Genomic DNA, 24326 nt, shown 5'->3' on the forward strand with positions numbered 1-24326 from the left:
GGAGAACAGAGCCGTCTGCTAGGGGCTGTAACGGACATTCGTTAAAGCGGGGCAAATTGAGAGAGAGAGAGGAGAAAAAGCGAAAACGCACCCTTCCCGTACCACTACGTATGACGGGAGTAAAGAAGAAAAAGAAGGGGGAGGGGGTCTTACTAACCGGTCAAACCGCAACTAAGCGAGCTGGCAAGGAAGTCAGCGGTGTTTATTTAACTGTTTAGATAAAACAAAAATTAATCATTGACTTGGAAGATATTCTCCTCCAAAATTCTTAACTTGAATCTTAATTCTGGATTGATGCTGTTTTCTCCTGGGCTGACGTTTGGGTATTCCTGTATTCTTTCCTTGGACTTTAAGGCTGTAACAGACAAGCTGTGTTCAATGTCTCGTCAATATTCTTCTCAATTTCTTTCTAGCCTTGCGCGGTGCAATTAATATCCTTCAAAACACGCACCTCCTCTACATAATGGCCCTCGGGGCACCTAGGATACTTAAGTGATGAATTAGTATATAATAAAATACCACTACCCTAAACGGTGCCCTAATTGTCCAAATAAGTCAATCAAATACATGAACTGATATTTTCCAGGACATCTGGGTGGACTCATGGGCTAAAAGCTCCAGTCAGCAGCTTGACAAAGAGGCCCAGGAGCCATGCTAATTGCAACAGCAGCAGCAACAACAAAAGCGTTGCATTTGAAATAATTACCACAAAAAATACACACTAACAAACAAAGGAACAAGATTTCTTACCACAAGAACAATTTACGCAATAATCAACAAATTTACACAGTAAAATTGGGAAACGCACCACTTTGATTCACCATCAGAGCGATGCATTATTGCCATGATCGGCACCGAACGCAAATTTGGCACAAGACGGAAATTGAACCGACTCGAGAGGACTGCGGCATCAAATGCAGCGCCTTTCGTTACGGCATTCCGAAATCTATTGCGTCGGCGGAGTTTCTGGGCGCTATGCAACTATGTGCAACGCTGCGTAATTATACACAATGATATTCAATTATCATGCAACGCTATATATTCACTGACATTCGAAGAACGGCAGGCAACCACACAATTCGTGATACGAAGGACTGAAATAGGGGAGCAAGAGCTCTGCTTTCGCTCCCCCATTTCTCCCCTATTCTCAACGTCCGCTGAAGCAGATCGTGGAGTGAGCGCAATAACGCGATACCCGTGGCGATTTTCGTTGCCTAATGCATACTGCTGCGTTCTCCAGGGTAGCGTATCCCACCGCTGCCGAGTTGTTGCGACGCCTGTTTCTCGCAGCTCGATCGACGGTACTATTGGGTAGCGTGGCGTTGTCGGCGGGCTGCAGGCATCCGGTAGACCATGGCGACCAGGCAAGATGGAGGCGATTTCTAGTGCGAAACTTGCACGGTTTATTCAATGGTTCGTGAAAGATGAGAAGAAGAGAATGAAGTGAAAAAGTACATTGCGGGTACCTTTAAATAGGCCCAAGAAATCGTAGGCGGGATCTTTCTCACGTCAACGTCACGTGACAGGCACCGAGTCTGGTTGTGGGTGGGCGGCGGATCCCTTCTCCCCGGGGAGGTGGCACGGGCCCGCTCGTCATTGCTTGCACGTAGGTTCGTATGTTTTTATTGGCTCATTTCTAGATGTCATTCCTGCCCATTCCGTAGACAATCAAATGCTGTGGAAGATACGGCAATAAATCAGTCAACAGTTTCAACATCATCAAATAACGCAGTCAGCCAATCCAGGAGTCGGTGCAATTCGTCTTACATAGATAGTTCCAGCTCGGTTTCAACAGTGATTTCGCCCTCGCACCAAGGACGGGCTACGACTGCTAGATAATGTAGACATCACTGGCAGAAACTTCCGCCAAATCGCTCAGGTCAGCAATGTAATCAGACATGTGATCACGCATGGCTCACGAAATGTATAGCTAGTACACCTAGTACAGATATTTGGTGTTTTAGCACAAATGGCGTCTTTGTGCGTTGCCGCCTTCCCCCTGCCCCTCCCATCCGTGTAGCCCCCTTTGATTTCACAAACGGGGCCTTCTTCAACGTCACCTTCGACCTTGTTCTCGATGGTGCTTGATATTCTTGCATTGACACAAAAAAGAAAACGTTATAAAGGGGCGATAACGCGAAGCCAGGCGGCAAACTGCCCGTAGCCGAGAAACAAAAGCGCGGGCTTCACCGTCACCATCATAATCGTAGGCGCCCGCGATGGCAGGCACTCAAGACAAACACCTCGATAACTGATGGACAGAGCGTGCCGAAGCCACCACTCCCTCTTCCCCACCTTGCACGAACAGCGAGACACACTTCTCGTCCTATTCCCCCATCCTCCGCACGGTCCCGCTTGCGCGAGTCGTAATAGCCGCTAAGTGAGGGGCGATGTTCCGCCGAATAAACGCACTCGAGGAGTGAGGCCGAGACCATTGGAGCCCACCGGACGTGATTGTTTTTACTCTCCTGGATGGACAGCCCAAGGACGCCCTTGAATCGGCCTCGCCGAAAGGTACAACTTCTTTCCTTTCTCTCTTTCTGTTCAGCTCGCTCATCGTGGCGTCCCGTTGCTCTCTCTCTCTCTCTCTCGTTCCTTACTGTTTTTATTTTCTTTGCTTCTTTGTCGTTAGTCTTACTATGCTTTCAGTTGGCCCTAGTGCACCAAAAGACACAGCTGACCGACGACGACGAGCTGATATATATATATATATATATATATACGTACTTCGTTTGCCCCACGCCATATATGAAGCTTCCCACGCAGTCTGGTCTACCCGGACCACGCGAGCGGCGCCATCCGGGGACAGCGATGGCGGCACGAGCACGCTTCAAACTTGCGACGTCTTGGGTCGTACCTGGTTCCCGATAAGCTATCGCTGCTGGTGGCAGTTGTGGTAGAAACACGTTCCATGTGCACATAGCCAGCGAAGCTTCCGTGGCGCTATATCCTGGACCTGTGGTGACCATACGGGAGTGCGGAATTCGCACTCCCATAGAGGCCTCATAGATGTGCGCCGCATAATCGACGCCTACTAGATGGCCACTCAACGTTGGGTGAGGGAAGAAAGGTAAGCAGCCTTTTGTAGACGGGACCGCGGGAATGGCGATGACGTTAAGAGCGGGAAACTCCACGATAATACGCACGTCGATTTGGTTCTCATAAAGGCTTTCGCTGCCTGGGGAACACGAGCTAGCTACGATTTTAGAAAGCATCTAGATTGGAAAGTTGGGGGTTCACGCACCTACGACGTCCGAAGGCGGTGATGGCAGTAGCGTCTACGCAATGCACGTGGATCGTAAAAAAAAAAAAAAACAAGGATGAAAAAAAAAACGAAAGAATACAGACACAAACCCATAATGTAATAATGTTCACCACAGAACTGTTGAATATTGAAGTCTATCTATGTGGCGCTAAATACCTGTACCGCGAGCGCGTTCATTTTAGAAAGGCGTCCCCAGTTTCTTATATAGTGTCGTGACAGTGGAGCGAGAGTTCACTGCACTTAACGAAGTATTGCTTACTAATGCACTCGTGAGGGACCACCTATACCTAATCACGGTTATGAAGAGTAAATTTAGCCTGAATTTCTCTGTACGCCACATTTATAGAGTTACAAATCACGTGTGAAAACAGTGTTTTAGAAGCTACATTGAAGGAACCTCAACGTCACTAGAGTATATATACGAAACGTTGGCGCAAACCACGCAATTTGCAAGATAAACGAAGTAAAGGGAAAGAAATTTCTGCTGCGTAATACTGATCGGTGCCGGGAAATGAACCCACGAGCAAATCGTTCACGATGCATCGAGACAATTATTCGTCGCTTCACTTAACTAGTGGCGTACTTAACATACGTATTTGCAGAGATAAGCTGCTCCATCTTTCCCACATTGCCGATCTGGCCACGAATTCGAGAATGTTGCCGCAGTCTTCTTGTGTACCTTGTTGCAAGGAAGGAACATTAGCGAATTTAATACGATGACTGGACAAGCGGCCTTTTACTGTGAAGAAATAGAAAATATGGAAATCACGACCGACCAGTCGACTGAACTAAATATCTGACGTCCTTTTATTAACATGGTTTGTTGTAAGCACAGTGTTATTACGCCTTTGGGATAAGTAATATAATGCAGCAGCGTCCTCGCTCGTTCCTTTCGTGAGGCGCACTGTGGATTATGCTGCAAGTTTGCGCTGTGTTTGAATATCCCGTGTTCGATATTTCCATGTTCCACTTTGTACGTGGAGGACTGATTCACAAAAGGGTGCCATATGCGCGGTGCATTTCTGTACTGGCATTAACAGCTGTTGAATTTTGATATGCTTTACTTTCATTTCAGCCTCATGGCCAAACGCTTATTATTATTATTATTTGTTTTGAACACATATATACGCATATACACAGTTAACAGGAAAGGGAAAGCGAGGAGCAGGCTAGCAACTGCCACCGGAAGGGGCATAACGTCTGCCTACTGTAAGCTGGAACGCACACCTGCACGCTTTGTCAGTTGTAATTATAACTATGATTCTAATATAACTAACATTAGGAGTGAAACTTGCCTTTAATGCTCTTCTGCAACGAAATATAATTTTTGCGATTAAAATAAAAGAAGTTCACTCGTTCGCCAGCGTTGCAGCGCTAACCTCCATGGAAAGGAGTTCAACCCCGGAACGCCTGCACGAGTGAGTACCGCTTGTTATACGGTAACAAACGGAGCAGCGCCGGCTCCTGGCATGTAGATTTCTCACACGTTATCTACACAAATTCACCCCAACTCACGCGCAAACGTACGCCTACTCTATCTTCAATGTATCAAGAATAAGTTAACGGGCTTACACTTGAGTCAATGCGCCGAAGTATGCATGGGTGACGGGGACTACGCCGACAGCAGACTAACATTTTCGAAGCTGAACGTTTCGTAACGGTCCACACAGTAAGGTACACAGTAAGCGAGTGACTAGCGATAATACGTATTTGCTACAAGCTATTATAACGTGCAGAACATCTAGGGTGCAAGCCTTGTACCCAGGAAGAACAAATCTATCGCAACTGAGCACACCCGTGAGAGATCAGGCAGAAAATAGGCAGCGAGATAGTTACCGCCTGGGGAACATTACCGAGTGAGGAACGTGACAAGCCGCTGCCCAACGGCATTTGCTAAATAATGAACGAAGAGCTAAACACACTGATACTGATTCAATTCATAAGCGGAAAGTTTGGATAGCGTGAAATACATTTTTAGCTCCGCTTTTATTTCAAGCACCATATATATACGCTTCTCTCGCCGTTCCGACAAAGCATGATGAGCTCCGAAAGCACTTACATATGTCCTTCGAAGCTGTGGCCAAAGCTTCGCGTGTAGTCCACCCAGTCACCGCCTACGATATCCGCCGAAACAGAGGTTTGCAAAGCCGCACCGGCGTCGTGTACATCCAGTGTAAACACACAGGAAACAGAGAGTGAGAGAGAAACAAGCTTTAATGGTATACTGGAGATGTTAGCCTGGCTGTTCATCTGACATGCTACTCCTGGTTCTGGGTGATGATTATGATATATACAGTGATAAACACCTTACAGCCCGTACAGCCACAGGCGCACACTCACTCACATAGATACACTATAGAGATATTTACAAAGTTTCCTTAAGGCTAGTGTCCCGCAAGAACGTCAGCAGCGCCTTCGTGGCGCGTAACGTACAGGGGGTACTTTGCCATCCATGGGCCGAGAATGTCCTGTAGTGCCAAGCTCTAGTCCCTTTGAGGATGCAGTGACGTCTTCAGGGGTTCTCTCTCTGACGCGTAGCGGTAGCAGTCGCACAGAACTTGTCGCATGTCTTCAGGGACGTTCCATTCAGAGCACAGGAAACGGAGGCCGCTGACGCAAGCAATGGACGCCTCATCACATGATCAAGCATGGCAGCGCCCACGGGTTCGCCGTAAAAAGGGGTCAGCAGGACCAGTCAGTCGTGTTATTGGGGACTTTTATTATGACGCCATGTAATGTAGTAGCTTAGTTTTTCAAGGTAAATGAAGTTGGGATTGCTTGATTGCTTGATTGATTAAATGATTTATTTATTTATTTATTTATTTATTTATTTATTTATTTATTTATTTATTTATTGCCCCTTTCTGCGATAATAAATTAGGTACCCTGATTGTACGAAAAAATTTGGGGAACTAGAAGAGCTCTAGTGGCATGTGTATTCCTAAGCGAAAGTAACGCGACTCGCTAGAAAATAAGGTAAGTGCAGTGACATAGGCGTTTAATGAAGATACGCGAAATAAAGAAAGTGAAATATTCTGGCGCGCTATCCTTAAATCAACGTTTTCACGATAGCTAACAAAATCAACGTTTGTTGTGCAATCATTACCAGGGCTTCTCGTGGGGGAATAAAAAAAAAAACATCAAGACGAAACTGAAGAGTCGCACATCACTGCGTAGCGTATACTGAAAGCACACTCGGCCAGCGGAGAGACACCTGTCACCCAACTCCTCGAGACGCGCGCACGGGCAGACCCCCCCTCCCGGTGTGTGCTCGCAGCAGAGCGTGCCCCAGGAGAGCCCTCCCAGCCGGGAAGGACAAACTCGGCTCGCCGCATGCGCCGGCAGTCAGAGCGGCATCGCTGAGCAAATGCAGCGGCAGACATTCGCGCGGACGCCAGCTCTCCGCATCGCGGGAGCGAACATCCTGCGGAAAAGGGGGGGGGGGGGGGGGGGGGGCAGTCGAAGGAACCGGAAACGCCCTCCCACGCGCCGAGAGAAGCCTTGCCTCCGGCGTAAGCGCCGCGCTGACCGCTGTCCGGTAACCGCACGCGAGCAACCGAAATGCCGCAAAACCGGGTGACCGCGACCGCCAGTCGACGGAGAAGAGAAAGAAAGAAGCACAGAACCGACTAGAACAAAAGCAACAATGTAGGCGATTTAGTGACTTTCAAAGAAGAGAAAGCTTGATCCTCGGAAGTGTCCTCTCGGCGAGATATCGCGAAAGTAAAGAAAGCAAACAACGGGAGCAATAATGTTCGCCGGGACCGGACGCTTTAAATCTATTTGCGCTCGTTCGGGTCGCTTCGCGGCGCGCGGGGGCTTCCAGCTCGCTTCACACCGCGGAGTACCGGTGGAAGCGAAACCGCACCGGCGTCGTCGCCTTGGGGGACTTCCGGCGAGTGCCGCCTCCTCGGACGCTCGCTCGCGGACCAGCAGCGTCCGTCCACCGCGTGCGGCAAACGTTCGCGACGAAAAAGAAATCAGGTGCGGCACCCGCGCACTTTCGGCGAGACTCGGCCGTTTCGAGCAGAGCGACGCGTCGCGAAGCGGCCAGGCATGGCTAATCGAGTGTCCCTTCGGAGCGCAGCAAGCCCAGGGAGCGAGACGCGTACGCCACTACCAAGGTGCACTACACGCGGTGCATGCGAAGTGGGACGGCAACCCGGAGCAGAGGAAAGAAAGCGTGCCGTGCGACGTGATGACTGCCGAGTGGATCATCAGCCCGCTCCGCAGCAGTTTGGCCAGCGCAGCCGTCCGTGATGCGAGACACGCGACCGGCGCGCGCGCGTCCTTCCGTCCCGCCCCCTCCCGGTTTTTACCCCCCCCCCCCACTCCTTTCCACGCACTTCACAGGTGGTGCACAGCGTTTGTGTAGTACCTGTGTCGTCGACACATCGTTAAAGGGAACGCGAGCCAGGCATTGTCTTCGGCTGGGCGCATTTCTGGGACGCGATTCCTCCAGCTGACGTTTTTGGTGGTCTACTGCAAATGTCGGCGGGGTGTACAATTCGGGCAGAATATTTTTCGTGCTTAAAACAGTTAGCCGGGACATATAACAGACATTTCGATCATATAAATTGAAACAGATGTGTCTACGAGGTTGCATTTGCGAGTGCACTAGATTGCGGACGTTACAGCTTTTTTTACTATTATTTTTTAAACGCGTATACCATTTGCCAGAAGACATGCAACCAGCACTTTTCTATGGCATACGCCATAGTTTGGTGCTATGATCGCTTTACTCTGTGTAGTGTGATTCGAATTGTCAGTACGGCCAGCTTTGAAATATAAGTAGCCCCACTGTGTACTTCATTTTCATTTTTTTATCCTTTCTCTCTCTCGCCTATCGCATTCCTTTACCCCTCCCCCAGTAAAGGGTAGCCAACCGCAGAGGATCTCTGGTTAACCTCCCTGTCTTTCCTTTGCCTTTCTCTATCTCTGTACTTCGTATGTCTAAAGGCTGGTACATAGTTGGGCAAAGTGCTAGCTTCAATTTTATGAGTAAGAAAAGATTAAATGTGGTTACTGGTTGTAGTGATAGTGCGTCAGTTTAAAGACTTGTCCGTTACGAGGGACGCAAACTGTACAAATTGTGCATTGGTGCCGTGATCAGAGAAAGCCAGTTGAAGTTAACGCTCTGTCCTGTACCTAAATTTTCTTGTCTTTCGTGTTTTTTTTTTCTTCTTAATTTTTTTTGTGTCTCCTTATGTCACAGCCCTTGCAAGACGCTTTAACTATCCCAATTGCATTTATTAACTTTGTGTGTCCAGCGTTCTCCGCAGTAGAGGAACCAAAGTTTCCTTTGTCGAAAAAGATTTATAGTAAGTCTGCAAATGCTTTCAATTGTTGTGAATCTGTTGTGTTCATGGATTGTGCATCCCGTCGACGTTCGCACATCTTTCAGCTGGACTTGCGTATGAAGCAGGCGGCTAGACTGTCCTATTTGCCTTCTACAAAAGTCATCAACCCCGTCTCTCTCTTTTGAAACACATAGATGATGTCAACAGTGCGTGATGCATTTATGGCATTTCAACGGCGGCAAATTGTGAGTAATAAAGCAATTGCAGTTTAACCTAAGCCAAACTTATTTCTTATTGTACGCTCTTCAGAGCCTGTTCGCTTCACATTCCAAGACTGCACGCATTCCAGGACTGCAAGAGTAACTAAGAGAAACGTTTAGATTTTAGAAAACATTTTAAGAGTGCATACAAGTTCCTCGACATATCCGCGGTTACAAACGGCGTTAAAAGAAACAAAAAAGTTACATCACTACAGCTATTTGCGAGAGCAGGTGTCCGCGAATCGCGTTTTTGGACATATCTAGCCAACGTGGGCGACCAGTGGCAAACATCTGTTGCGAGCGAAAAGCTCTGCGAATTCGGCCCCCGAGAGTTATTCGCGTATTCGCAATTCTATTACAGCGAGAACGCCACGTCGCGCCAAGTACATGCGCATATGTGCTTGTTCTGTACATCCGCGCCGTAATTTCGTTCTACACGCAGATGCACATACACGCGACGATCTGGAAAGAGGGAGGCCTCGGCGCCCCGTCGTTGCCGCGGAAACCATCCGCGAACGCCCGATGATCATAAGAGGAGAGGGGGAATGTCACGGCGGTGTAGAGTCAGCTGTGTTGACCCAACTGCGGTGGCCGCCGCTGGCGTTGACATAGCGGCCGCAGCCACGGCAGCAGCGGCGATTCACCGTTGTCCACGACGCGCGCGTGACCGTACAAAAAGCCCCAACGCGGCTTCCATGTCAAACACCGCGCCGGAGCGGTGGCACGCTGTTACAACTAACTGCGCGGGGCACCCGTTGACCTCTCCCGCTAGTTCTCTTCTATTGTTACGCGCGGTGAAAGTGCTAAGTGTTGAGGGCGGTGTTATTCCCTCTGGTGCAGCTCGGACGGAGGCAGATAGACCAGGCAGTGGACATTCGGGGTGTCAGAAATTGGGAGCAAAATGTAGGGAAGAACCGGAAATCGATAGTTTCCAAGTTCAGAACTGAAGTGGCTCGGCCTCCGTTCTGTAGACGAAAGCAGAGGATTTCACGGAGCAAAATTCAAAGTGTTGTTATAGCAGACCGCGGGCATTCGCTGTTTCGATATATTAGACTACACTAATGTGAAAACGTAATTCGAAGTTCATGGGTACTAACTCGTTGGACGGAGCATGACCTCGCAATAAAAGTATAAACAAGTCGTCTTGTTTCATAGTTCTAAGACAACATTCCCACAACCATGGTTAGCGCCCCCCCACAACCCACCCCCACCCCGCCCTCCTCTTCTTCCTGCCAAGTAAAAGAAAATTAAATTCTGGGGTTTTACTTGCGAAATAGCGATCTGATTATGAGGCATGTCGTAGTGGATGACTGCGGATTATCTTGAACCACCTGAGGTCCTTTAACATGCACCCATTGGATAGTACACGGGCGTTCTTTCTTTTTTTCTTCCCCACTTCGTCCCGAGGAAGAAGAAGACGACTGCGGAAGAGCCGGGCTTCTCATCGGCTCCTGCTATTATGCCAATTCACGCAGTGTTAATTTGCAGTTACCGCGATATAATTGGTACCAAAGTGTGCGCGAAGGTGCGGGGCATCGACCAGTACCAGTTTTGACCAAGCGGTACGTGATTCTCTTGATTTACGAGGACTTTTTCTGTTGCGGTGCGGACTTTTCGCCAAGCCTAATGTAGGCCTCCCACGAGTACGGCCACCGGTGGCGACGGCCCGGCCGCTAGGGCTAACCCGGCGACGAGTACGACCAAGATGGCGTCCGAAATGGAAGTGGCCACGTCAATGGGAGACAACATGGCGTCAGCACCGAACATCGGCAGTTTCGGTGGGCGCACGTGCATTGAAGTTCACGGAGAGGACATTACACCGGAAGAAGCCGAAGGCTGGTTGGCCTCCGGCAAGCGCATCAAGCAGATCATGGCCGGCAAGGAAAACGGTGAGTCCGCCGCCATTACTCGCCAGTCTAGACCCAAGACTAGGGCCAGCTTTGCTAAGAGAGTTGCAGCCTCGGTAACGAAAGCGGCGAGGATGCCGACAGACATGCCGAAAGAAGACACCAAGATAGTCATGAGGCCACGTGGAGGTCTCAACGTAGCTAGAACTGAGGTTTCAATAATTATGTCGGCCGTCATGACGGCGACTCGAGTAACGAAGGAAGAAGGCAAAGCAGACACCATCTGCACGAACGCGCAGCAAAACATCATCGTGGTCAGCACCCCGGACGAGAGGCGTGCCACGCTATACTCTAAGGTCAAAGCCCTTAACATAGGAGGCAGGACATACGAAGTCAGCGCTTACCGAACGGCGCCGGACGGCACGGTCAAGGGAGTCATCCGAGGCATAGCCGTAGACGACTCACCGGAAGAGATAGCCGAAAACATCGTGAACGCGTGCAACCCCCTAGCGGTGGAGGCGCACAGAATCGGAAATACAACCACGGTGATAGTACTCTTCGCGGGACAGAAAGTACCTAACTACGTCAAGTATGGCTCGATATTAGTCAGGTGCGGGCTTTACCGCAAGCACTTTGACGTGTGCAGGCAATGCGGCAAGGTCGGTCATAGAAGAGACGTATGCCCGAATCCCAACACCAGAGTGTGCTTCGGCTGCGGAATCGTGAACCCCAGCGAGGATCACAAACACGAATGCAAGCCCAAGTGCAAGCTCTGCGGGGGACAGCATCCTACGGGCGAGAGGGAATGCAAAAACAAGTACAAGATGCCATACGTGGTCAAAAAACGGCAATGGGAACGCAAGATGGAAGCCATGCAGCAACAACCGGATCCGGAAAGCTTTCCGCCGCTGCGAGCGCCGTCTGCCGAGAGACCCCGCGGGGAATCGAGGCAGCGCGACAGCAGCCGCAAGAGGGACAACAGCAAGGGAGGCAGGAGCGCCAGCCGCCACAGACCGTCGCAGTCGAGGGAGAGAGTCGCCTGGGCCGACGCAGTCAAGGCAAACATGGCAGAGAAGAGACAACCACCAGCGCAAAACGCCGCGAAGAAGATCCAAGAGGAGAACGGGGTGGTAAAAGCCCTGAGAGACCAGAACGAGATGCTAAAGCGGAGAATCGCCGAACAGGACGCAACCATCCAGGAAATCAACGAGAAGCTAACGACATTAATTGGGTTGCAGCAACAGCAGCAGCTACTGCCGACGCCCGCACAAGAGAGGAAACAAGAAGAGATAACCGAGGACGAACCAGAGGTCGAGGTGGACCCGAGAGCCACGAAAGAGGCGGGACCGGCTCCCAAGCGGAGAGCCATAGAGGGCGCCAAGGAACGAAAGATAATGGAGAGAATCGAAAAACAGGACGACAGACTCGACCGTCTTGAGGCGACCAGCCAGGTAACCAACGAACGCCTCACTACGCTCGCGCAAGCAGTTCAGCAGATGACAACAAACATACAGAGCACGATCCAGAACATGATGGCGCAGATGCAAGCACAGCTGCAGACGCAGATACAAGCACAAATACAAGGTATGGAAGGACAGATCATCGCCAAACTGCAGCAATCATGGACGGGACAGCACGTACAGCAGCACCCACACCGCCAGTGAGAGACCTCTTGGTCTGGCACTGGAACTGCAACGGCTTCACCGGCAAGAGAGCGGTGCTGCAGCAACACTTGCAGCAACTAACGAGGAAACCAGACGTCATTATGATTCAAGAAACGCACAGCGAAGAGACGCCGAGACTGCCTGGCTACCGGTCGCACGACAGCCCGCCGAGCAAAAGGGACACGTCCAAGGGCAAGGGCAGAGGGGTCTGCACCTTCGTTAGGAAAGGGATCACCTTCATGGAACACGAAATGATCGGCAGAAGCGCCATCGAACACTGCACGGTGGAAGTAATCACGGGCAAGAGGAGGAAGGAGAGCACTTTTCTGGTGAACGTCTACAGCAATCCGTCCCACGGACAACAGAAATTCAAGGCACTCTTCCACAAAGCGAGTTCAGTCGCGGGAAGCAATACGCTCGTAGTGTGCGGAGACTTTAACGCTCCGAGCCAAGACTGGGGCTACCACAGAACGACGGTCAAGGGGAGAGAGCTCATGCAAGACGCCACCGACGTGGGACTGAACCTAATCACGGATCCGGCCTTTCCCACCAGGATCGGCACATCGGTTACGAGAGACACCACTCCGGGCCTTACCTTCGTTAAAACCAACGGAGGATCGAGAGAAGCAAAATGGAGAAACACGGGCCAAGAGCTGGGCAGCGATCACTACATCGTGGAGGTCGTCGTACCGCTCGAAGGCCGAGGCAACAGCGGCATAAGGAAGCATCGCATTACGGATTGGGACGCCTTTCGAAAGGCGCTACCCGCGGTGCAACTGGACATTACGAACATCGAGCAATGGGCGGCCAACGTCGTTGAGACGATGGAAGGAGCCACCAAAGAGCTGGAGACGGACGAACGGATAGACAAGATGGACAGTCGGCTGGCCCACCTGATAGAAGCCAAGCAGTCCATAAAGGCGAGGTGGCAGAAGCGACGAACCAACCGAAGTCTAAGGAAGAAGATCGCCGAGCTCAATAGGCAGATCGAGGTCCACTGCAGGGTGCTATGCACCCAACAGTGGAACGAGGCCTGCAACGAAGCCGACGGACAGATGCACAAGGGCAAGACGTGGAAAATGCTGCGGCACCTCCTCGACGAAAGCACGACCAAGGGCCACCAACACAACAACCTAGCCAGAATCCTACACAAGGCAATCTGTGAACACGGGGAGGACGAGGTCAAGGGGCGCTTGAACGCCAAGTACCTACCGACCACCCCCACAGAAAGACACCCGGATTACCAAGGCAACGAGAACGAGACGCTAGATCGAGACATCCAGACATGGGAAGTCAGAGTTGCCCTGCAGGATCTCAATGGCAGGTCCGCCGCGGGTCCCGATCGAGTTACCAACAGAGCGCTCAAGAACCTCAACGAAGCGGCCATCGAAACGCTCACGAACTTCTACAACAAGTGCTGGCAAGAAGGAAGGCTGCCCAAGCAATGGAAAGCAGCCAAGACGATCCTCATCCCCAAGCCTGGCAAGCCGCCCAACATAGAGAACCTCAGGCCGATCTCGCTCACTTCTTGCGTGGGAAAGGTCCTCGAGCACGTTCTCATGAACAGGTGGCAGCGTTACCTGGAAGAATCGGAGCTTTACCCAAATTCCATCATCGGGTTTCGGAAGAAGCTCGGGACGCAAGACGCCATGATCTTACTGAAGAACGAGATCATCGACGATACGACGGGCACCAAGGACAACAGAGCCATACTCGGGCTGGACTTGCAGAGCGCCTTCGATAAAGTGAGGCACTCGGCTATCCTGGCCCAAGTATCCAGACTAAACATGGGCAGAAGGACATACCAGTACATCAAAGACTTCCTGACGGAACGGACCACCGAAATCTGCGCGGGAGACCTGCAGCTCGAAGAGAAGAAGCTGGGGAGCGTCGGAACGCCACAGGGCTCGGTGATCTCCCCGCTTCTCTTCAACCTCGTGATGATCGGGGTGGCCAACCGGCTAGAAAGAGTAGCGGGAGTCCGACACACCATCTACGCCGACGACGTTACGCTATGGGTACCGGGAGGAAGCGATGGACACATCGAGACAACGCTGCAAGAAGCGGTCAACGCCATCGAGGAGCAGCTGGGCGGGTCTGGACTCGTTTGCTCTCCGGCCAAGTCAGAACTGCTGGTGATTCCACCGACAGGAGCGGGCAGGAAAAGAAAGAATATGGAAGTCGAGTACGAGGGGCCCAAGATCACGGTCAAGACAGCGTTAGGACAAGTAATACCGGAGGTCGAGAAGATTCGAGTGCTCGGGCTGCTCATCCAGCGAAACCGAGTCAACGGTGAAACGGTCAACAAGCTCGCGGCCAAAGCGGCCGCGGCAATGAGACTCATCAAGAGAGTGTCCAACAGAAGAGCGGGGATGAAGGAGGAGAGCCTGACTAGGCTCGTTCAATCCTTCGCAGTTAGCCACATAACGTACGTGGCCGCTTTCCACAACTGGAGGCCGAGCGAACGTAACAAGATAGACGCCACCATACGCAAGGCGTATAAGGCGGCACTCGGCCTCCTCGGGAGCACGAGCACCGAAAAATTCATGGCGCTGGGAGTCCACAACACGCTGGACGAAATAGCCGAAGCACAGAGAACGGCGCAACTCGAGCGTCTCTCTGAAACGAGAACCGGAAGAAAGATACTGCGGGACCTTGGCCTGGAGCCGAGGGAAGGCGAGCAGCAGAAAGACGTACCTATACCGGATAGCATCAACAGACAGCTCAGGGTCTGCCCGATCCCGAGGAACGTGAACCCCGAGCATAACAAGGAGCGGAGGTTGGCGAGGGCCAGGGCTCTCGTGGACCTCCACGCCAGAGAAGAAGGCGCCATCTACGTGGACGCGGCGGAGTACCGAGGGAGCAGCGACGCATACGCGGTGGTGGCTGTCGGGGCATCGACGGGTGCAACGAAGACCGCGGCGAGCGTCCGGACCCGACAGGCGCACCGGGCGGAGGAGGTGGCCATCGCCTTGGCCGTCTCCGACCCCGGATGTACTACAGTGTTGTGTGACTCTAGAACGGCAGTGAAGAACTACGCCAAGGGTAGGGTATGTAGTGAGGCTGCGCGCATACTGCGCAAGGCCGAAGACATCGGACGCACAAGCGCTGTGGTGATCAAGTGGTTTCCGGCCCACATGGGCAGTGACGTGTCGGAACGCGGGAACGTGAACCACAACGAGACGGCCAACTCGGCCGCGCGAGGACTAACCAACCGCGCAGCTGCAAGCACGGCCGACTCGGAGTGTTGGTCGCGGTGCAGTGCCAAGGACAAGATGACCACCTTCAACGAGATCGTGAAGTGGTACAGACTTAACAGACAGACTATGCCGCCACCTCACCCGGGGCTTACCCGGAAGGAGGCAGTGTTATAACGGCAATTACAGACGGGGTCCCTGCTCACCCCGGTGCTAGCTAAACACGTGTGTCCGAGCGTGTACGCGAGTGACGTGTGTAGACTGTGCGCTAAGGAGAGAGCCACCGCGGCTCACATCCTTTGGGACTGTCGTATAAATCCACAAGAAGCCAGCGAGAAAACGACGATCCCGCCGCAGCTAGAGGCTGCAACGAAGATATATGACCAAGATACGCAACTCAAGGCCGTCCAGCAGGTCTCGGCAGCTCTAGAGAGGCAGCGACCTCGCGAAACCGAGGAGAAAGGGGGCAGCACCCCGAGGAAGGGGGCGGCGGCCCTCTCGGATCCGCGGAAGTAGCGAGGAACCAAGCCCTCGAGGAGCACAATGCACGAGATTGACGTAGTGGCCGCGTCGCGGTAAAAGCTTGTCCTCCCTGCGTGGAGGGAGCCTAACCGACTCTGCAGGCATTTTCACTAAAGTTGTTCTCTCTCTCTCTGTCTCACTTCGTCCCCATCTAGATGCAGCAACCACGGCCGGGCTTTGATCCCGCGCTCTCGGGCTTACCAGCGCAACACCATAGCTAAACTACGCCAGCCCGGCAGGTCGCTTCTAATAACCAACCCATTACCGCGAAGTCAACTAAAAGCGATACTTGAAATGACACCTTGTCAGACCCAACTGAGTCTAACGTTCGCTCTAAGTGCGGGTGTGACCACCGAGGGCAGGCACACGAAACCATTTCCGGCTGTGTGCCACGCCGTTTTCCCGACTTCCGGAGAGCGACAGCAGCGCGTGACGCAACCGGCGAAGAGGCGGCGGGACTGGCACGCGCGCTCGTTCGTCCGTCCGTGCAGCGCGCCGGCACCGCGACGATGACGGACCGCGACGGCAGATCGCGAGCCGCCGCGTTGACCATTGCTCGGATGGCCGATTTGCGTTTCTCTCCTCGCAGGAGGCATTCCTCTCGTCTCCGCGTTCCGCGGTGGCGATCGGCGCGCCGGCAGCACTCGGCGGTCAGCGGCGCGCCGGACGCCTCTTGACGCACTGGAGCAGCTGGAAGCATGCTTGGCCGCTCGCCGACAGGAACTGGCCGGCGTGGCCGCGCGCGGGCTACCGCGAGAACCGAGCGAGACTCGCAAGCTCCCAGCACCCTGTGAGCTGACGGGAGCGCGGGTATACGTGCGCGCGATTCTGCAGCGTAGTCCAGGCCAGAGTGATGCAGAAACAAACTGTATTTCCGCTCGCTTTCGAGTCTGGCTCCACGCGCCATAATAGTTCGGTGCCTCTGGCGTTGCGCTGCTCAATTCGAACCCGGCCGCTGTGGCCGTGTTCTGATGGGGGGTGGAAGACACAACCGCGCGTGTACTTGGATTTAGGGCCCCGTTAAAGAGTCGGTCAAAAAGTTTATCGGGAAACGTTAAATAAACGATTCTCGCAGAAAGTCATAAAGTACACTCAGAAAGTGGATGCGAAAGCGGCGCGGCAGTGCCTAAATTGGTAAGAGCATCGCGCGCGTAACGCGAAAATGCGACTTTGTATCCCACCTGCGGCCAGTTGTTTTCTCATTCACTTTCATTTTCATCTATTTATCACTTGTTCACTTCAAATAAAAACTATAAATAATTTCACCGATGTTGTCTTTCCTCATTGTTGTCGGTTCTTCATGATTTGACTAATAAAAAACTGGAACTCTCTGGTTCCTTTCTTCCCGTTCACATGTATCTATATATTTAGCAACAGCAGTTCCAGGATATCCTGGTGACGTATCTACTCTTCACTATGGATAGTTCTGGCCTAATACATGTCCAACGTGAAACAACTTGTGAGATGAACGAGGTGGTAGCCACCATAATTCGAGCAAGCCGCAAAGGACTACGCATTTTGCCCCTAACAACCCATTTGAAATACGAATCGTGTGCCATATCATTGCTCAGAATACCTGAACATTTGAGGTTAGTGTAAAGATATGGGGTAGTAGTAGGGTGACTAGATGAAGTTACTCGCTATTCCAACAGTAATCAGCCAAGATTGCTCGCAATCAGCCTCGCTGATTTAACTGCGCGTTACGGCGGCGGTTCCAGGCGCACAGGTGAGGCGCACGGTGAATATTTTCCAGCTGTTGACAAAGCCATTACAACCTTACACCCGCTTTTCGAGCGAGAAAGAAAAGTTTTCTTCTTACGAACTATCTGCAAGACTCGCTTCATTCCACCAGTTCCATTCACCTGAACGAATTGGGAATGCGGAAAGCTCATCCAGTAGGTAGTACAGTATGATGCATAGAAAAAATGCATCTTTGTTGAATAGCACAGCAAATTTACATTGGTTTAGGCTCGGGTGTCTACGGCACAACTCCATTCCTCACATTTCCGTGCGATTTAAAGGCCGCGAGAGACAAACAAACAAACAAACACACAGACAAACAATAAAATGAACTAAAACTGATTCGGCGCAAATTTAGTTCATGTTCCTCAACTGCTCTTCTTCAACTTCACTGCGGTAATAGAATGCAATGTTTGTTTTGTCCTTCCATACTTTTCGATTTTTTCTTTTCTTCATTGATCTTTGTTATGTCGCGGCCGTTGTGTTAGAATCAACACAGACGACCGCAGACGCTAAGCTCGCTGCCTTTCTCCCGGCTGCTGCGCTGTGCTCGTTCTAATGTCGAGCTATACTACATTTCGCATTCTGTTCCACTTTCCGAATGATTCAGCGCTCTACCACAGGCATGTACACGCTGGCTGCTGGGTGTATACCTGCGGCGCCCTCCCGATGTCTCTCCGTGAACGAGCCCTCGCCGCGTCGCCCGCGAACAAAAGGAGTTCGTCCCGGCCCTAATCACAGCGAATGAAGCTCTGTTCGTCACAACTCTTGTTAGCCGAGCCGACGGAGATGCTGCGCCTGCCGTGCGCCCCTATACTGGTCGGCTCCCCCGTGAGCAGAAAAAAAAAGAAAAGAAAAAAAGACGTCATGACGGTCTGGTTGCCCCGGGGAGGGAGCGGTCAGAAGAGGCGTAATCAGACTTGCGGGCCGCACCACGTGGTGCCGCGGTGATCGCTGCAACCCGCGCAAGCTCGCGGTTTCGGGCTCCGCAACGCGGATTGCACGTGTGGTCCGCAGTTCACGGTGGCCCGTTAGGGCTCTAGATGCAGGGAGAGGGGACCTGCGTGCGTGTGTGTGTCTGTATACGCGTGCGCCTTGTGGGCGGGATGGACGCTGGGCATCGTGGTATATGCCTCGGTGGGCGTAGCACTACAGACGGGCGAGTCAGTCTTTGGCGAGCCCCACGATATCTCTCGTGAGAGAGTAAAAGGCCGAGAGCGACGCCTTCTTACTTGCCTTCGTTCACTTTCTTTTTTTTTTGTCCGGATATCCTCCGGTTTCGCATGGGGAAACCACCAGCTGGCTGTGGATCGTCGCTTTGTTTCTGTTCGTTTGCCTCCACGCGCTGCGCGCGACCACGCGTATACACGTGAAACTGTGGGGCGGGTAGCGATGGTGGCTGTGGTCAATGCCCGTGATCGGTGTGCTGTGCGTGCAATGTCTGGCTCGGCGTTTCACCATTCACGCTCGAGGGAAGGTTATCAAACGTAGCAGCGGAACACTGCAATGTGTGCGCTATTCCTACTCGTAGCCACATGCCAGGTGCAGCTTCCTACGGTGCTGTTCCATGGAGCGTTCGTACGAACGAATAGCGTCTAATTAAGAAACGTGGGGAGATTAATGAGGTATTTTCGAGGTACGGAAGCGTAAGTAACGCGTAATCAACGCTTAGAAGTATTTGACAAATCTTGGTAGCGAACAAAAAAAGTACCGGTGCGAAATGCTAGACGAAGACTATATATACAGATGTGGAGGATGTCAATTCATTCACCAATTCATTCATTTCTACGTACTAACGTGGCGGAATGTTTTGAATGGCTTAAGTTTATTTCCTGCTCTAATAGGGCACAACACAGTGACAAATTATTGCTCTTCACGTTGATGGTGTAATGAACAACCCTGGGCGTTAGCCACGGGTGATAGCAGTGTACGGGCTGGATTTGGCAAGGTTTCACAGCTGTTAGAATCTTGCCTACTTCAGTGGGTACGTCAAAGGTTGCTACGGTCCATGCCGAGTTCTTTCGTGCGAGCCCATGCAACCGCACGAATGTAATTCGATATTTAATTAATCTATACTGAATAAATGTTGTGGCGGCTACCGAGCTTATGTGTTCAGACGTACGAAATCCTTACAAAACATTGCACTGATCTATATGTATGTGTACGTACGGGGGTGTAGACGAGCAGACACTGTTCACTCACTGGACAGTGTCTGAGCTGCCTGGCCAAACATACGCGGTGGCAGACAACTCGAAAGTGCGCCCTTCCCGCTTCCCCCCCCCCCCCTCGCCCTGCAGCCTACTTCCGACGCCCCTGGCGAGAATACAGTGCTTCCGATAACTATGCACACACCTTGGTAATGCAGGAGCCATTATTTCTATAACTACTTGCCGAAATCGACCCCTTACTCTCGAAGCATTTTCATAAACACTAGGCTGACTCAAGAGAACAATCATTATTGCGAACGCATTATTAACGAAAGCGGCCAGCCAATGGCGAACAGAACTGTTCGTCATTGGCTGGCCGCTTTCGTTAATAATTGCAAATGAAAATCTTCGTGGATTCGGCCACTCTTAATTTAAGCCCGTCACGTTCAGGCACAGTTACCAGCAATTTCCCATGGATTTGCAATTGGAGTGCTTAATCCTTCTTCGTAGCTTTATGTTACCATAAAGACTCTCTCTCAAATTTATGGCGAGTTCACTTAAAAAAGAAGTCACTCGACGTTGGAGCTAAGTAGCGCCCCGTTTAGTATTGTCAGCATCTGCCTGTACGCCAAGGTGGCGTTCACACGGAAATGCAGTGTCGTCTGTGCCAAGATGTGAACACCATTCTGGAACGCGTGGAGAGGGACTGCCTCAAGGCGGCGAGAAACTAAAATTCCGTCCTACGACGAAAAATTCAGCAATTCAACTGAGTAGCGAGGGACCCCGCCTCAGCCGGCGACTGAGATCCCCGAGAGAAATGTCATTACATCCTAGCCGTCAATCAATGTACAGCGTGCGCGCGCGCGCGCACGCACGCACGCACGCACGCACGCACGCACGCACGCACGCACGCACGCACGCACGCACGCACGCACGCACGAGACACTATTTACAAGTTCTGCCGAATAATTTGTGCCTTAAAGAATGTTGCGTCTTCCTTGCCCCCAGTATATTCTCAAGTTTGATGCTTTCCCGCAGGTATCCCCCTTGTCACGCTCTACGATCGAACGACGGGGTTATACAGCAGGGAACGTCACTTTGAAACATACTTCTGTATTACAGCATGCACCAAAAGTAACTATATAAGATTCAACATATAACGACTATTTTTGCTACAGTAAGACGAACTGGTGCAAAAGCATTCATATTAGGTTTTTCTCTGTTGTCAGTTATGGTAAGGTAAGCTTGAAGCCACTCTCGTGTGAATCGCGAGGACGAAGAGAAGTCTTATGAGTTAACTTTCAGGTTGGAAGGCCTCGTATTACAAAAAAAAAAATGTTCAGAAAGAAACGAACAAGAATGTCCGTGCACCTCGCTACGATTTCCAGGGTGTTGCTGGTCATTTCCATATATGCGCTAGTCGCGGTCGCGAAGATCATCGCAACGGGCGGTGTCTTGTGGGGAAACGACCACCCGACCAACACCAGATATGCGGAGCACAAAGAGAGAAAGAAGATTGAACAGAAAAAGGAGAAAGAAAGAAGGAAAAAAAGAATCGTCCGTAGTTGTGCCTATAGGGCGTTGTCCCGCCGAGGCTCCATCACCGGACGGACCATAACGCCGGCCGCTGTGCGACCTATACCGCCCGCGTGACATCAGAGCGGTGAGCGGCCACATTTTGAGAGGGATCACGTTTCTTTCCTCTTTTTTTTTCTTCTTTTGCGACGTTCGAGGCACTACAGAGATGAGCGGAAGAGGATTGCAAGGTGATTGCGAAGACGGTCCAGAGGCGCGCTTTAGAGACTACCACATGCATGTACTAAACTACGATGCAGAGTTCTTCAATCAACCAGCTCACGAAACTCCACTTCGAACTCCGGACGAGCTTGAGTACCCTTTTGTGAGAAGTTAATTTACTGACGCCCAACCAGCAGCTAGATGAAACTCGTTGTCACCCATAACCTGCTATAGAAAGGGCTCGAAATGGCTAATGTGACAGAAGAAAGGCGCTGATTAAAAATAATGCTTGCTATATACCTTGCTTAAAAACATGCAGTTGTATGGCTGTTCTTCACAAGTGCCGTTTTATACGCATTATTTTTGCTCATAGGGGGCAGGGTAGCCAGCACATGCAGACCCGACGTTCTTTGTCAATCACCGTGTCCGCGTTTTGATTGAAGCGATGGGGCCGGGTGCTTAAGGGGGAGGGGAACCGCACCTGGTATGGCTGATGGGCTCCGCAGTGATGCTCTCGCTCGACAACGTAGACAAGGTGATTAGGCGGCGAGACGTTGAACATCGCGTTTGACTTCGAGGCCCTGTTTATGCGCAGCAGCAGTGGCGCGCCTTACATGTATGGCGACCAAGCGTTTCGGAAACACGCCTATTGCAGTGGCCCCATTGAGCACTCGCCCGCCGTAATATCACTTCGAGCATCTTTACTCCCCCTTTCCCTTCCCCTAGTGCAGGGTAGCAAACCGGAGGTTTTAACTATTGTTAACCTCCCTACCTTTCTTTCATTTGCATCTCTCTCTCGCAACCAAACTGACGAGCAACGAACACAGCTCATTGCGGCCGCTGAAAGCGCCGTGCGTGACGTATGGCTTTTGTCGCCGCCGTCGTCGTCGTTACTGTTGTCGTTCTCATCATCATTGTACTTTAGCTACCAAAGTATCGACAGTTTGAATAACTAAGAAAGAGAAGCTAGAGGGAACAAGATGGCAGAGCACTAAATATACTAGTCCACCGATTAGAGGTACCTGCGGAAAGGGAGAGAGAGACACAGAGTGAGAGAGAACGATGATGCCTGTACATAACGCGTAACTAACATATGCGAACACTGGGAGTGATCTGCGCTTGTGCCCAAACTATGTTTAAAAAAGCAGAAAATCAAGCAATCTTAACGTGTTACACAGCGCAAAAAATAAAAGCAAGAGTGCTATGCACACTGATGTCGACAAAGGTTCAAGAGCATACAAACATCACAGAGCTCTGTTGATTTTTATTTACCGAACGTAAGAAAGCGAAATACAGATGAAGCTAGGATTCCCATTTACACCATCACAAGCATGAGCGACATCGGCATGATACACTTGCCGGCTTGAGAACACTTACGTGTTTGTTACAGGCGAAGGACTCACACATGGTATACTAAAAAAAATTAGGCGCGAGAGCTAGCTTATACTTTGATTATTCGCATGACCTTTCTATTGCGGTACGATATCGCAGTCGACGTGAAAAGAGAGAAGTGGTGAAAGCAGGGAACGCAGAAAAGAGAATGGGAGAAATTGCCTTTTTAGGCTTGTAGCGCAGCTCAGAAAGAGCAAACAAGGAAAGTGGAAGGCGTAATGAAAATGAGCGGAGAACAGGATGAGCGCTTACTTCCAAGTGATGCTTTATTTCGCGACTCAGAAGGCTACTTATACACTCAGCGAACCATGTGAAAAAAAAACATGTTCAGACAGCCTGCGGCGGCAGTCTGAGATACGCCAATTCATTGTTTGATAACAATAATGAAGGTGAGCTTACACATGCATGGCCAGGACCTATGATAGCTTTTGCTTCAATGATTTTTCTTGTAAGCTGATTATGACTACCCATTCTTCTAGAATGACGCATTCTTCTAAAACAGGTTCGAAACCAAATTACTATTGCAGGGGGCAGAGATAAATATAACTACAGTCGAGACGATGTGTGCATAACATCAGGCGTAGGAGAACGATTGCCAAATACCGACAAATTAATTGAAGGCACATTAGGCAGAAACGCGATAAACTAGCCCAAGCTTCTACGTTTGCGACTTGGCCTAAAGCCGTAGGGTGCCTTCGACGTTGGCACGACAACAACATGAGAAAATCGTGCCTGAAAGTTGACCGTAACGATGCATGACGTACCTTGACTGCAGAAGGTATGCTGCTCTTCTGCGATTAGAGCAAAATGATTTCTTCGTATCGCGTTTTCAAGTGAGGATAGTACGATTATCGCGGTAATTGGTCGCAGCAAAGCAGCAGCTCGCCTTGGTCGAAATTTAACGTTCTCAGTTTAGGGCTATTGAAGCCAGGCAGGCATTGAGTTGTGGATCTCTATGCTGTTTATTTATGTCAAAGACCTTTTGTTGGCTTCATACTCTGATAAATGCTTAAACAGTAACCAGCGAGTGCGTGAATTGTAGGCAGAGTGTGTATGGAAGACAAGGGAAAAGTTCGTTTACTGGCGACATATTTCCGGTTTACATTGATGCATTTAAGATGGCATCCTCCAGACAGTACGCAATTCTATGCCAATTTTATGGTCTGGCAACTTGAAAGCTGAGTTTTTCATTACGAAAACTGGGCAGAAATAATATAGGGGCCGTCGACTAAGGAAATCAGGAAAGGAGCCAGAG

General features: G+C 51.0%; 1 protein-coding gene and 1 pseudogene across 1 annotated transcript; both read left to right on the forward strand.

Annotated features, from left to right (window-relative positions):
* The first annotated feature begins 10518 nt into the window (after positions 1-10518).
* Positions 10519-12412, forward strand: LOC126540660 (uncharacterized). The gene has a single exon (XM_050187495.3). It carries the CDS (start codon positions 10531-10533, stop codon positions 12334-12336), a length of 1806 nt encoding a protein of 601 aa, XP_050043452.1. The 5' UTR covers positions 10519-10530; the 3' UTR covers positions 12337-12412.
* Positions 12413-12964: 552 nt separating this feature from the next.
* LOC126540658 (uncharacterized) lies at positions 12965-16185 on the forward strand (annotated as a pseudogene).
* Positions 16186-24326: the final 8141 nt, after the last annotated feature.

This window comes from Dermacentor andersoni, chromosome 2, assembly GCF_023375885.2.
Source record: "Dermacentor andersoni chromosome 2, qqDerAnde1_hic_scaffold, whole genome shotgun sequence".
Classification (NCBI taxonomy): domain Eukaryota; kingdom Metazoa; phylum Arthropoda; class Arachnida; order Ixodida; family Ixodidae; genus Dermacentor; species Dermacentor andersoni.

Bases quoted from the DNA above. Each gene is read 5' to 3' on its own strand.
- LOC126540660 (XM_050187495.3), top strand. From the start codon at position 10,531: ATGGCGTCCGAAATGGAAGTGGCCACGTCAATGGGAGACAACATGGCG.